This window comes from Electrophorus electricus, chromosome 23 (genome assembly GCF_013358815.1).
Source record: "Electrophorus electricus isolate fEleEle1 chromosome 23, fEleEle1.pri, whole genome shotgun sequence".
NCBI classification, from domain to species: domain Eukaryota; kingdom Metazoa; phylum Chordata; class Actinopteri; order Gymnotiformes; family Gymnotidae; genus Electrophorus; species Electrophorus electricus.
The window spans coordinates 2,829,725-2,845,453 of NC_049557.1; the positions used below are offsets into that span (position 1 = coordinate 2,829,725).

Below are 15,729 nucleotides of genomic sequence, written 5' to 3' on the forward strand. Positions count from 1 at the left end.
TCCACTTCCTCAACTTCCTCTTCCTGTGTGCTAATTTTCACGTTACTCTTGACACATGAAACAATGTTATAACATTTGTGACCAGTGCACCTGGAATTTGACAGACCATGAAGACTATGCAGATTGGCTGACACACTGGAGTGTTCCAAATGCCTCATGACACTTTGTTCATATATAAAAATGTTTATTGTAGGGCTGGAAAATAGATCTAAATTATTGATAGATTCCAGATTTTTTAAACATCTACATAAAAAATAGGTGTTGTGATGCCAACGAGAAGCAACATGTAAGCTGTTGCGAGTGAAGAGAGAAAGGATCATGGTCCTTAAATATACTAATATATACTTGTATAAAATGACACTGTAAGGTATTTTGAAATATAACTGTTAAATCGAAAGTTGGATTTTAATTCAAAATGATCCTAAAATAGCTTAAATCCTTATCACCCAGACCTAGCTGACTGCCAGATCAAATGCAGCTGTTGCCATTCAGTCTGGCTTGAGTCACCTGGGCAGTTATTTCAAGTGCATTTTCGTGTGATTTTCTTTTCTTTTGCTCAACATCTGTGTGTTATGTTTTTATTCCTAAAATTTTAATCTCCCACATTTAACTTTTATTACCTTTTGTGCTAATATTTATAATATGAGGAGGATATGCCTCTGAGAGAGAGAGAGAGAGAGAGAGAGAGAGAGAGAGAGAGAGAGAGAGAGAGAGAGAGAGACTTTCTCTGAGTATGTCTGTATTGGTGTGAAAAGCTATGAGGGGTGGTTTTGAGGAGGGCATTTCATGCTCACTGGGGTCACACATACACACACACACACACACACACACACACACACACACACACACACACACACACACACACACTCACATTGGCTTTGTGTGGAGTCTTTGTGTTTCCTCTCTGAGGGGCCCATGAGGTATGAAGCACATGGAGAGGCAATGCAGGAGGGAGATTTACACACTTGGTGTAATGTAGGCAACTAAATACCTAATTGGTGTTTGTGGGTAGTTAAACACCTACTTGAAGGTGAATTAGATCAACTTGTTGCACATTGCAATTGAGCAAGTATGCTTGTAGGCAGTTTCTGTTGATGCCCCAGCTGTTCATCAAAATGTTGCTACCCTTTCATTAGATACCATCTAAAGTATTTTTCTTCAGAGAAAACACTGAAATGTGGTGTGAACGGATTCTTGAAGACCAGGATTGGGAAAGTCTGGCAATCTTAAGTAGCCTTTTCATTGTTCAATATTCTATTGTGTTGGCAAGCTTTCCATAATATGTGTAAATACTGACATCTATTGGTCATTAATTGCTAGTGTAAAAGAAATTGTATTGTATTTATGGTCAGCTACTAGGATTTCTAGCAATTACCAATATTATGTTAACCATTGTGAAAAGTCAAAACACAATGTGTTATTGCTTTGATTGCCTCATAGTTTATCAAATCTGACATACAAAACCTGACGTGAGTTCCTCCCTCATTTGTAGTGTTTTTCTTTTCCCATTTGCTGTTGATCTGCCCAGAAAAAGCTTTTTTTATGGTATATACCCTCAGGAGTAAAATACCCCCACCCACCCCCAAACACACATACACATACGCACACACATGTGTGTGCAAGCAGAGCTAAGGCTCTGACCTTGAGTTGCTATGGCAACCTTGGTGCTCCACATGAAACTTCACTTGCGTAAACAGGCATAGCTGTAGACATAGTCAAGCATGGGCATGCACACACATGCAGACACACACACACACACACACACACACACACACATACAAATACACACATACACGCACTCGTACAAATACACGGATCATACTATAAGCTGAAATATGTTGATCACACACAAAACAGTTAATGGTTAAAGGTAACATATGCGTTATACAGATGATGAAGTATCTTTAATACATTGGTCATTTCACCAATATTCACCAGGGATTGCCTCTGTTCTTTGTAGCACTAGTAACTTTCATATTATGTCTCTGATACAATGAACAGTTGGGTTTAATTAAGGTATAGTTCCCTCACCTATCAAAGGTTTAATCAAAACACAATTCTGTATATAACTGCTGTCAGACAGTTTCCAAGACAACTGGGATACAGAGGCATATAACCAATGAACTACCTGCTAACAGAAATGCTTCATCGCTTAAAAAGGAAAATGGTAATAATGTTCAAATTGACATAATAAGAAACTTAAAAGAGGCCAGAAGTGTGACTTGACAGAAAACATACTTAAATTAGGTTCAGAGAGTATGAAATACATTTCAGCACAGTACAGTTGCTAAACTAGTTTATATTAAATTTTCTTATTGTCATTCTTGTCATTCTTCCTACTGTTGTTTTCCATTCTTATTTTCAACTGAATTAACAAATACATAACTTCATGGAAAGTTTATGTGAGAAGATATTAGAACATATTAACATAACCTTTATTACAGTATTAAAGAAAAGGAAAACATTGAGCATTAACAGATGCATTTGTAGTTTTTCAGGAGCACTTTTGTTGATGATGTTTGCCAACATTTCTAATCATGCATATCATATTTCAGCAATAGTTTAAGTACTGAGAAACTCTGACTGGGCTTACACATAGTCCAGTGGAGCAATCATTCAAGCTCTTACAAACACCAATAAACTTTTTTTCATTATGTTAAAGTTTACTCATGTGTAGGATGTACTGCAGCAATTGCAAGTAGTTCCAGAACATGAAATTGGGCTGACTGAATAAAAATTAAATAGCCCACAGAAAGACATGCACAGATATACAGTGAGCTGCTCATTCCCAGAGTTTCTGACATCTTAATCATTTGCCTTGTTGGAACATGTTTAATGAGAAGATGCAGAGGACTTGTAAACAATGATGCTTAAGTACTAAAGCTATAGACAAGGTTATCATAAATAACAATAATAAATTAATTAATAAATGTTAGTTAATTAAAAAAAAGGTTAATATAAAAATAACAATTCAAACAAGTGAAGCTATGTGTTAACCTATGCTAAGTATGGTATAGTAGACTGCATTTGCAAGAGTTACTGGCTTAAAAAAGGCCAAACACTGAATTTATATACAAAGTACATACACATTTTACTGCAGATAATTTGTACTTACACTTTTTTTTTTTTTTTTATTCAAAGTTTTGCTTCATGGCATTTTGATAGAATTTCTTACAAGGAACAGTACAAGGAACTGTTAATCTGGTAAGACAATATAACAATATAGATGTATTACATTTCTTTAAATGTAAAGAAAAAAGTTGTGCAAGTTGTATCCATGGAACAGTGTATAAATAGACATATTTAATTGCCAGTGTTCATCAGTGTTTGTATTTCAATTTCTTAGTTAAGTAGCTTAACTGTATGAGGGTGGATAGTGACAGTGCAGTTGCTATGGTTTCTTCTTGTCATATACCTCGTAGGCAGAAGAGGGACGGTAAGTTCGACTTGCTGAAAGTCCACCGAGATTGCGCCAAGATCCAGGTTTTATATATCAAGCACATCTCACCTCCTCTCAATATGTCCCTCACATATTGCTTGTCTGACTATTTGATGCTGTTTGATGTCTTCTGTTGATCTGTTTGTCTTGCTGTCTTTTTGGTGTGTATACCACCTGCTAGTTGGTTGTTGGTGTTTGCAAGTTTTCAATTTGTTGAGCTATCTTGCCTCTCTCTCTCTCTCTCTCTCTCTCTCTCTCTCTCTCTCTCTCTCTCTCTCTTTCTTTCACACACATGCACACACAAACACAGTTCATTCCTATTGGTTTGGTTTTCATACCTTTACTCAAAAAGCTATCGGTCTCCTCGGTCATCCATATCAGCACTGCAGCAGACATAAGACTGCTGAGACCTCTGTCTTGCCAGGGTCATTCATATCATCATCTTCCCTCACTCTCAAACACCTATACCATTTTGAAATCTTTCTGACTGAATAACCTGGCAGTTCAGAGTAAGGTTAGTGGCTTTGGGAAACACAGCCCTAAGATGGCCTTAGAGGCATACGGGGGTCTGCCTCCTCCCGGCCTGTTCTATCAGACTGCATCCCAGTGGCCCCGTGAGGAGAGGGATCATGTCACATGGCCCAGAGTCTGTTTGTCCCTCACTTAACCTGACCGAGGGGAGCTGGTGGCCACACAGCACGCTAAAGTTCTTTTTGTTCTGCATGTGAACAAACCCAGAATGCACAGCCGCGTGTTGGAGCGCTGTGTGCTCAGGAAAGCAGAATGAATATGTTAAACACAGGTGAACAGAAGGGATTCAAGCCCATGGCGATTGAGTTGGAGGCTCTGTCCTCCTTTTGTGCTCTCTTTATGATTAACCAGACCCGCCGGCCTGCAGCTTCTCCCCCCTTTTGCTGGTCGTTTCCTGTTACTTGGTTACCGGTTGCTGCGGACTGCTTGGGCCGACTGCGTTGCCATGGCTACCGTGCCCATTCTGTCGTCTCCTGGCTGCCTCTTGGCTCCCCTGTCCTGACATCTCCCTCCCCACCCCCACCCCCACCCCCACCAACATCCACCCACCCACCAGCCCGCCCCTTTGGCCCGCCCTACACTGGTGTCCCGCGAGGCTGTGTGTGAGTCTGCGTGTGTGTGTGTGTGTGTGTGTGTGTGTGTGTGTGTGTGTGCTCCCCCTCCCCCTACTCTCTTCCTTCTTCTGACTGACCGACCGCCCCAGACCAGCAATTTAACACCTGCTGAAAGATTCCTGCTTTACTCAGAGACAAGAAAACAAGGCATTCAGTTAATATTCTGACTTAATTACTAACAGGCTAACTTTTTCATATATATACATGAAAAATAGGCCAGTTCAGAAATTACTCTGTGTTCATTCATAAAGGATTGGTAATCTTTATGACATAGTAATGATAATGTATTATGTAGTGAGCTATTATATATAAGCCTATGGCAGCAAGTGCACCCTTTACTGATTAACTGTAATATAATAACTTGTAGTATGCCATGTATAAAAATACTTAAATATTTCCTTAGGAACCATGTAAATATTTATAAGCCCTGGAAAATTATACAAAGGATGCATGAATACACAGATTAACTCTGTCGCATCTGTATTTTCCCTGATGAACAAAAGCACCTGCAGTGTGCCGGGACAGAGCTTAAGTGTAGTTCTGTGCACTGAACTATAGGTGGCAGCAGTCAATAGGTCATCAGTTTCCTTATCATTAGCCATCTTCCAAAAAACGCCACTGTCCTGCCATCAACATTCAAACTTCATCTGATTCATTCTTCCTCATTGTCCCCCTGCTGTGGTGTGTGTGTGTGTGTGTGTGTGTGTGTGTGTGTGTGTGTGTGTGTGTGTGTGTGTGTGTGTGTGTGTTTGTGTGTGTGTGTGTGTGTGTGTGTGTGTGTGTGTGTGTGCGCGCGCACATGCGTTTCATTATTTGATCAACCCTGTCCAACTCTTGAATATGGGCTTTAAAAATTTAAAAGGGGCTTTGGACCATACAAATAGAGGGGACGGGGCACAAAAATCTTTTGCATTCCATTCTGTAATGTACTTCAACCTAACAGAAGTTAGAAAAAGACTTTTCATGTCCTCATCTTCCACTTGCACTCATAGTTGTCACCCATCACGTGGAGCTTCTTACAGGAAATCCAGGCTGAGATGTCAAAAATTCTCCCTTTGACACTAATCACCTTGGCTATGGTAGCAAGCATGCCGCCACAGCGACCAGTCATGTGACCCTGCACAAAGCTGGAGGGGGAAGATTGCCCCTCCTACCACCACCCCACCCGCTTACCCTCTTGGTGTTATGGAGATGATGGTTGAGGTTGTGCTGGCACTGGGGGAGGGGGTGTTTAATTAGGAAGCGAGGGGCTCATTAACTGCAGAGAACTGAAATCTCTCCAAACGACGCCCTCTTTACTCCCCCCCCCCCCATCCCAGCAGATGATCCTGATGCAGTTTTGGGCCATGCGGAGGTCAAGCACCAGTCCGAAAGGCAGAGGTCAAAGGGTCCTGTAATGGACAGATGAATGATGTTGAGTCATACACATCCAATAATCACTGCAGAGTGTGTCAAATATGAATGTATGATTGTGTGTGTGTGTGTGTGTGTGTGTGTGTGTGTGTGTGTGTGCGTGTGTGTGTGTGTTTTCACATTTGAAAGGAAGGTAACACACAGACAAGGGTTTATTGGGGGTTTATTGCACAGGTTTGTACAGTTTACATAGTTTGGGTTAATTTTACCACAGTATAATATATTCTAGCAGTAAGGGGAGAAAGAATGGAAGAGAGAGAATAGTAGGAGATAATAAAAAGTTCGACACTAACACATGTAAAAAGAACATCTTAGGAAGGAAGACCCAGTGTGGTGTGAATGTTTTTATTCATGGGACAGTTTTGAGCTAGTGCTCGGCTTTGGTTATGCCCACCCTGTGCTGGAAGAAAATACAAATCCCAGCATAAGAGCAGCAGCACCAGCCCAGAGCACTGCATCCGCAGCGTCTGAATGGAAGTCCGAGACGGGCTTCGCAGAAAGCAGCCATTGGAAAAGCAAAAAGCACTGCTGGTGTACATGTGTGTGGCCAGAACGATGGGATCTGAAGGAAGGAGACACCAAGCAAAAAGGAACATTTTCTTTACTGGCAGCACCGTCACTCATTCCCTGAGGATGTGATGTGAACATGCTGGGGTAAGTTGGGTAGCGAGCCCACTCATGTTGCAAGGAGCTAATCTTCTGATAGCAGAATTAGTCCCCCACCAAAAATAAAAGGAACAAGTAAGGCCAAACAAACAAATGGCAAAACTCTGAAAATCCCCTCAACAAAGAGAACAAGGATCTTGCATGCTGACTGGAAGGTCACTCTCAACCAACTTGGTGTATGCAAACCCACAGAAAAGAATTTCCAGCATTTTGGATCATAGCGATTACCAGGTCAGTGTGGGTGTGAATATTTTCTCATGAGCCTGTATCCAGTAATGGCAAATGAATTAAGTTACTAGCCCTGGAAACAGGCTTATGGCTAGCATAGTGCTGCAACTTTCAGAGCAGCCATTCATCTTTTACCTATAGGATGTAGTAATATATGCTATATGTTCTAGCATGTAGTGGTGGCACTGGGAGAGGACCGCAGAGAGGAGGAGATGCGTAACAGTGGAGTCGGGCTGGGGCACATCCGGACTGTCCTGCAATGCCTTCCCCTCCGCTGGAGCCGGAGCAGAGCTGCTGTCATAGCAACAGCAGCCGACATCACCAGCAGTCCCAGCATGGTCCTCGACACAGCCCCGGAGTGCTCACACTGCACAGAGCACAGAAAGCTTAATCACCCCCCACCCCCATCTCTCTCTCTCTCTCTCTCTCTCTCTCACAAATGCACACACACACACACACACACACACACACATACACACATACACACACACACACACACACACACACACACACACACACACACACACACACACACATACATACATACATATACACACACACAGACACACAATAAAACAATAAAACCTTAACCTGCTGTCACATAGTCCAAATAAAATGCACAAAGAATATGTACAAACAAAACAGAGGTTTTGTGCAACATAGGCTGCACAGACACATATCATCCCCTCTAGGCAGGTCATTCAAGCGGAGACTACATAGGTACACACAAACACACGTCCTATCACACATACTACACATGCCGCATTAGATCACTTACGTGAATGGAACGCAAGCACTCAAAGAAAAACTCCCATATAAAGTATGGCAAAACAAAGACCCTGTTACAAGTGAAAGCGGTTATCTGGTATGTATAACATTTTCCTTGCATCCCATAAATGTCCCTGTTCTTTTAGCAATGATTACTACCATCACTGACAGGTGAGAACCACGAGGACAACCAAGCAATGAATCAAATAGCACACCGTGCACAAACTGCATAAATGTTTAATGAAGGATCGACCTACCTATAAGGCATCAAAAGCAGCGAACTTTTTTTTTTATCATTCAACTTCCAGTAAACTGGCACAACACAATTTTCGACATACAATAGGCGATTTAAATAAAACTTGAAAGATGCAAGCTATTCTCATATTATGATGACGGCGACATTTCCCCTTCAGAATAAACTTCTCCTTTTGCATTTGGTTTGTTTTCTTCCTTTTCTCATAATTTTTATATATTTAGGAATATGTTTAGGATAATATATTCTGAGCTTTACAAAGCTAAAAAGAAGGGGGAAAGGTAAGACCCTTCTCAGAAAGCTGCCACTATGTAGGAAAATGCACAGTTTATCTGTTTTTGACCGTTCATTTGATAAGATTTGTAATTAAAGGGCTTACAGGATCGTAATTCCCAATCCAAATCTCTTAGATGCTTCTTTAACACGTCAAAATACAAAATACCCCAAATTTGAATCGAACGCTTTTTTCTACCCTGATTGCAACACTGCCTGTTCGCTTTGTAACTATGCGCAGAAGACTCTACTTCCTCAAAAAATGTCCGCCCTAACCGTGCTCGTCCTGTTACTTTAATGTTGCGGGGTTGTTGTTGTTGTTGTTTTGGTTTTTTTTTGACATTGTAACAAATCAATTCTAGGCTTAATTTCTGAAGCCAATAATTTTTTGGGTCGTTATTTATTTATTTATTTATTTTTTCCATTATGAGGCACGCTTCATGGTGCACGCGCAGGTCCGATTCAAACAGGTGGATATAGCGGGACAATCCTGAGTAAGGCTTTTCGGTGTGCAGGCTATCGATAGACCAGGGTTTCTTTTTTTTTCACAGCGCTATCTCAGACCACATAATAAGTTAAACTGGCGCTTCTTTAAGTGTTAGAAATTTCGGAACGTCTTGCATCCCAATAAAGAAGTGTCTTGGGTCGCCTGTTTGGGAAGTGGGTCGTTAAAGCCAGTTGGGCAATCCTTTTCTCCTCAGCATTCCGTTTCCTTTCCTTTGTTGTTTGGTTTCACTGAATCGCCCTTCGGGTTTTTCCCACTCATACTGGTCCTCAGTCAGGAGACCGTTTACGCACAGGTGGGAGATACCCGTTTGGTAGGACGGCCCCCTCTCTCAGTTCCTCAGCGGATGATGTGTGCGAGTGACATTTGCCGTTGCGGTTTGGGACAGTAGGCGAGGCATCTCTGCAAACAGGTGTGCGGCTTCCCGAAACACGCACACGCGGCATTTTTCAGCTTGTTTGGAGAGGTGGAAATTCGGTCCGGTGTCGAGCAAATCATCCTCTTAGCGGGACAGGGAGAGGAGGGGGTGTCTACTGTCATTTCAGTTGCAGGCGATATAGTTAGGCTGTATTTTATCTTTTACAGCAGGATCACGGCTTACAAAGAGGAAGCTATGGCAACTAAGAAACCATGCACGGATTTAACTAAAAGGAGCCGAAGTCCCGTCGTGTTGGAGGCGGAGATGTTTAGCGAATTTCAGGAGTGGTGTCTCCGGACATATGGTGACTCGGGTAAAACAAAGACCGTCACCCGGAGAAAATACAACAAAATAATGCAGACCCTTTTACAGAACGACGAGTCGGACGGCGTCTATGTCGACAACAGCCACATCAACGCCAAATTCAAATTCTGGGTGAAATCAAAGGGCTTCCAGGTCGGGAGCAACATCCTAGGCGAGCACAACAAGAAAGGGACATCGGGGAAGCCCGTGCTGTACGTCCCGGTCAAGTCAACGGTAAAGTGTTTTTTCTTTCAACTGACAGTTGTTAGTGCAGTGTTCGAACACCCTGGGCGAGTTGTCTGTCTGTGCTTGTGAAACCTAAACTATCCACATCTTACCTAACAACATCTCCCCCAACACCATACGATTCCACCGCATATACAAACGCAGCATATGTCCTTGTGCGCAACTTTTAAGTCATTTACCTCTCCTTCGCCGATATTTGACCGACCATCACATCCCTTGCCTCCACCGGCAGAACAGTCTTACTCTGAGACCTAGCTACCATAGCAACGCCGGAGCCGCGTAGCAATATCGGCTGTGTAGTAATGGTATCTTGCCCAAGACACACAGTGCCTGTCGAATGAGCATCACGTCGTCCTGCCAGCGGAATGGCACAGAAACTGAGAACGTAGCCCTTCTCCCCTGACTGGCATCATAACGATGCTGAGTGAGACATCCGATTTTATGATTTTATCTTCGCCATATGTAGACCACTTGTTCGTGACACGAAAAGCCGGACAATTTATTCGCAGTCGGGGGCGCGCGGATGGTGAGCCTTGCGTTCCCAGTTGTTGGGGATGCCGGAGTGCACTGGAGCGCGCGTACGGGAGGTAAACGTGAGAAATAAACATTATATAATAAGAGTGTTGATTAAAAACATTAGATGCGTTAATACGCATGTTGAACGGTTCTGTCTGTTTAGCTGATGCAACGACTATAACTATTCTCATGGACCATTCGAGGGTCGCGTGCACTACCCTTCTCTTGGCCGTCAGACACCGCTCTCCCGTTGTCTAGACTGAGACCCTTATTCAAAATATTACACCAAACCTCTTTCAGACATTGCAGTATTTATTCACTGCAACGCAATTGTTTTATTGCGCACGGAACGCAGTGCCTATGTGAAAATCGTATCTTACATATGGTTTCTTTTTGTAACGAGAGATACGACTTGCATTGTCCTGTGTAAGATGAGGGCGGAGCGGACGGTTGGCACTCGTTGCTCTGGTAACCTACCTGTTCTGCTCTACATGTCTCGCGGGGCGATTTTTTTTCTAACCATCCCAGGACTGCGATAGAACTTAGCTTCTTTACGAAGCCTTTTGAGATATTTGGTGTCTTACGTCTGCTAAGGGATGCATGTTTGACATGAATTCGCAAAAATTGGCTATTTAAATGAATTTATTGGTGAAGGTTTAAATTGGTTCTTGTTCCTTATTGCTCATATCCCATCCAGGTAGAGATGCACTGGACATATCTAACTCACTTTATACTTTGTATTTTGGTATAATAATAATAGTAGTAGTAGTAGTAGTAGTAGTAGTAATAATAATAATAATAATAACAACAACAACAACAACAATAATAATAATAACCATGTATTATCATTTATTTCAGTTATTCATTCGTCATTACTCCAGACAGCCATAAAATAGGTTGGTTTTACCTTTAACATATAACTACTACTAAAAGGGTACATTATTAAATATATTAGTATTCTAAATTAAGGTAATTAGCTAACAATCTCCTTTGAAGCCACGAGGGACCTACACCACCCGCTGTGAACAATGCCAAACTGACTCCCTCTGTGGTCTGGAGTGTCAGGAACAGCCACCATTTTGTGAAGTGCCCTGAGGAACACCCGCTAACAGACCAAGCAGGTGGGACCAACTCTCCTGACACGCCCAAGTCAGAAAAAAACAAACACAGGAATTAAGAACAACAAAGACAAAACCTAGTGTTAAATGACCAATGTTTCAGAGAGAAAAAAATACATTTTACTAAGAGGGCTACATGGGAAGGGGTTTTGTTATTTGTCATTCAAAATGCTTTTTAAAAAGACATAGCAGCCAAAATGTGGGTGAGTGAAGTCCTTTTGTTCACTTTGTGTTAAAAATCTGCTGTCATTTCTGATTTGCTTCAGGAAAATAAGCAAAACTATGTAAGCGTAGATAAATCCTTGTTAGCAGATAATTGCTATGCAACCATTTGACAGTTCCTAAGAGAGGTAGCTCCAGACGGGATTTTAATTTCTAAGAGACTGCTAAAAGGAAATGAGCCATAATCTGAACATAGTAACATCTACTAGAACACTTAACCCCTCATACATATGGGTGTTTCGACCTGCCCAGAAGATACATTTGGCCACACTAAGTGACTGTAACCACAGTTCCCCTAACCACAAATTATTCCCAAACCACAAATCAGCCGCTCTTACCCATGTAATCCAAAAGGGAGCGCTTTGATAAAGAAGTATGACTGTTCCTTATCGATGTCTTACTGATGTAAACCAGTGTGCACTAGCATTCACAAAAACATTTAAGGACCTCTCTAGCCTGCCCTTGCCAGCAGGTACATATACCCCCCACCCCCCCACCTGTATACCACCATCCCAGGTACATAAACCCATAAAACACACGCACACATTGGTGCCCATGTGCTTTTTGTCTTCGTTTGTTCACTGCTCAAGCCTCCACGGGCACATCCAGATCAGAGGCGAATGGGCTGATCTGATTGCTGTGTACACTACTGCCATTCACTGGCATTATTTCAGCACCACTGAGACCTCCTTAATGCCCCAATTTGTTTAACAGTTCATCAATCATTCCGTCCCCGCGCACCGTGACCACGTGACCTAGTCTCACGCAGCTTCCTGTCAGAGGATGATGCATAAGCTACATCTCAGCCATGAAAAGCTACCGTCAGTCTCACAGAACAGTAAGTTTGTCAAAGGGGGTGGGGGGTGGAGGAGCATGAGCGCTACAGACAGAAACAATGGCGGCACAATTACAAGGGCTCAAATACAGATAATAACCAGCAAACTATACAATACGGCATGAAAATACATGACGTGGTATCAAAATAATCCCTCCCAAAACACCGTCCCAACTGGAACATGAATCAGAAAACACATGATTCATTCCACTTCCTCTCATGTCTTATGACAAGGCAGTGATGGGTTAGTCCAGCAGGATGCCCACAGGGTTGCACTGGCAGTGAATTGAGGAGGGGGGGGTCAAGTGAAGTATCTTCCTCTGTTGCGGCCTTGTGTGGGGCCTTCGAGTTCCTCACCAATCAGCATGAGGAGCAGTGGCCAAAATGCGGCGGTTCTAGAGGAAGTTAAGCCATCCATACAGACAAGGTTTGTTCACCTCACATTTATTGCCTTATTAATGGCTGGAACAGTAGGGGGATCCCCTCCCCACACCAGCACAGTGTGAGCATATTAAAACACTACAAACAAAGAGAGAATAGCAAACAGAACCAATCAACTGCAAAGTTATAGGGAAGTAGATTAAATTACAATAATAAGATACAGGGAAGAGGTTTTGGGTTGAACCCCCCCACCCCCCACCTCCCGACTCTTGTGTAATGTGTCTTCTGTTGTTAAAAGCGGGTTATTTTCGATAATGTAGAATCGTGTATTAATTTTTGATATATTTTGATTCTGTATATAACTCTTAGTAACATCTATCTAGTTTGTATTTGCTATCAGTGCAGATAAGGGTGTGAGAATATGTGTGCGTGTTTCCTGTTTCTGCTGTCAACCAGTGGCAAAATGACACAAACACACTGTGTTTAGGTTGAGTGTGGCTCTCTCTCTCTCTCTCTCTCTCTCTCTCTCTCATCTTCTCTCTTTCACTATCTCCCCCCATCTCTCTCCTTTCCCTCTTTATCTCCACATCTCCACACACCATGTAAACACGAAAGTTCAAAACTGACTTATCCAGCAAAACTAACTCCTGATCGTCCTCCCTCACCACAACCGTCTCTCTAAGCCTCCGCCCAAGTGTTCTAAGTGTTCTACTTCCCCTCGCCGCTGTCAGCATGTAAACCCCTCCCCCCCCTCCACCACTCTGGGTTCGAGGAGGGCGGGACTGCCACAGTTTCAGCTGAAGCCCCAGTGTCGTGTGGCACACAGGCCCCCTCAGATGCAGCTGCTCCCTGGGCGTGCCAAGTTTCACCACACAGGAGGTACGGGGGTGGTTGGGGGTGGTGGTGCGGGTGAAGGGGCCAGTTCTGACAGCATGGAGAGGACTGCTAAGGGACAGAGAGAAAGCTGGTTAGGGGTTGGCGTGGGAGTGGTGGGGGGTGGAGGGGGGAATTGTGACGAAGCCAGAGGTTTAGAGACAGGAGAGGAAGTGAGAGAAAGCCAGTGAGACAGAGAGCCAGAGAGGCTGGCCTCATGTAGAGTTCATAAGAATGGATATCAGGAAAGGAGTGGCAGCAGCTGGCATGAAGGAGGTCTTATCAAAAGTTCTGAGCTGAAGCACCTTCAGTTCTGCTCCTTCAACCTTGCCGTGTTCTGAATTGATCACTCACAAAATCAGTACATATGCATTTTTCAGCGTGCCACTAGGTGTACTTTAAAAAGTGCTGCTGGATGCACTCGTGGGGCATCATATTCTTTCACAGCTCTAAGTTCAGTTGAGTCCTTTGGGCTTATTTCCTCCTCTCTTTGTCCTTCTTTTGAACATGCAATTTTTCCCTCCCCGTCAGTCTTCTAATTTCATCAGGATTCTATTGTATTTCCCTCTCTCTCTCTCTCTCTCTCTCTCTCTCTCTCTCTCTCTCTCACACACACACACACACACACACACACTGTCTCCTTCTTTCTCTCTCTGGTACTGGGACTGTCGGGAAGGCTCAGTCTCCAGTGTGGTGTTGCAACCTCGTTTATCTCTTATTATGCCCTGATTAGAACACTGGGAGGAAAAACGCACACAGTCGTGCATATGCACATACACACTTACACACACACACACACACACACACACACGCGCGCGCACACACACACGCAGAGCAATCACCCATTGAACGTACAATCCAACACTTTGTTCCATCTATATACAGCTCTACGTACAGCCTATGTATAAGTCTCTGCACCTACCACAGTCCTACGCGAACACAGGCGCTATCCACACGTCCGCACTATCCGCGCTTTCACTTGGACTGCGAGATACTCTACATGGCAGGATGTTCCAACAATAGCGATCCACGTATAAGCAGGTGTCCGCCTTGAGCTGCGATCATCTGCTGGATTCTCCCATACGAGGGTGACAACTGGGGAGAGTGCAGTCACTCACTGTTGGCACCTCTCTCCTTTTTAACACCTCATCACCCGTTCACTCACTCACTCACTTGCTCCCTCTTCCCATCTACCTTTCATCTCCTCTGCCACTCCTTATGAACAACTGATAAAAACTGTAAACAGACTGTTAGGGACTTTTTTTGTGGGGGAATGAAGGTGCTGAAAGATTTTAAGAGAGGAAAATGATGGCTTTCAGTTTCCATGCCAACGGAAACAGAAATATCCTCATCTGTGTGTGTGTTTTTGTGTGTGCGTGTGTGTGTGTGTGTGTGTGTGTGTTTTTGTGTGTGCGTGTGCGTGTGTGTGTGTGTGTGTGTGTGTGTGTGTGTGTGTGCACGAGTTTGTGTGTGTGTGTGTGTGTGTGTGTGTGTGTGTGTGTGTGTGTGTGTGTGAGTGTGCACATCTTGCAGCAGTGCTGGTGTGCTGTTAGTGGTGTGCTGCGTCACAACACTTGCCCAGGGCAAGAGGACACAACTTTGTTATGTATAAAGCTAAAATACCCTAATACCATAATATTTTAATGAAATTTAATTTCATGATCAGAAATCTGTCAAGTGCAAGACAGTAATCTCATAGCTTCAGTGACAAGTGTCAAGGCCTATACTACCGATGTGGCGCTTGTCAAACACCTAAACCAAAGACTTTTTGTTTAAAAGATTCACTAAACTTCCGTGCACTTTAAATTTAAAAATGGTACAAGATTTACACATTTATCAATGTTTATATAGATTAATTGGGGAAAATCAAATGATACAGTATCCTAAATGACTTTTTGCCCATGGTGAGACATAACCCAAGTAAACCAGTCTGAAGATGAAGAGACAAGCCAGTTTCAGGCCCAGGCACTGGAGGCTAGGGCTGCCCCAGAATATGCCTGTCTGCCAGAGAACATTAATGTCATTATTGGTGAGGATATCATACACCGTTTTCATGAAACCTTTTTACTTTTTTCATTTTCTTTTTTTTTTTCTTGCACTTACTGATGCTTCTCTAGCCCTGGTGGA

General features: G+C 43.1%; 1 protein-coding gene across 1 annotated transcript in view; it reads left to right on the forward strand.

The window, feature by feature from the left end:
• Positions 1 to 9,180: 9,180 nt before the first annotated feature.
• The window catches only part of nol4la (nucleolar protein 4-like a), a 44,006-nt gene continuing 37,457 nt past the window's right edge, over positions 9,181 to 15,729 (forward strand). The window contains exon 1 of the mRNA XM_035522221.1: positions 9,181 to 9,645. Coding sequence (XP_035378114.1) covers positions 9,304 to 9,645 — 342 coding nt within the window. The 5' untranslated portion in view covers positions 9,181 to 9,303. The remainder of the gene's footprint in view (positions 9,646 to 15,729) is intronic.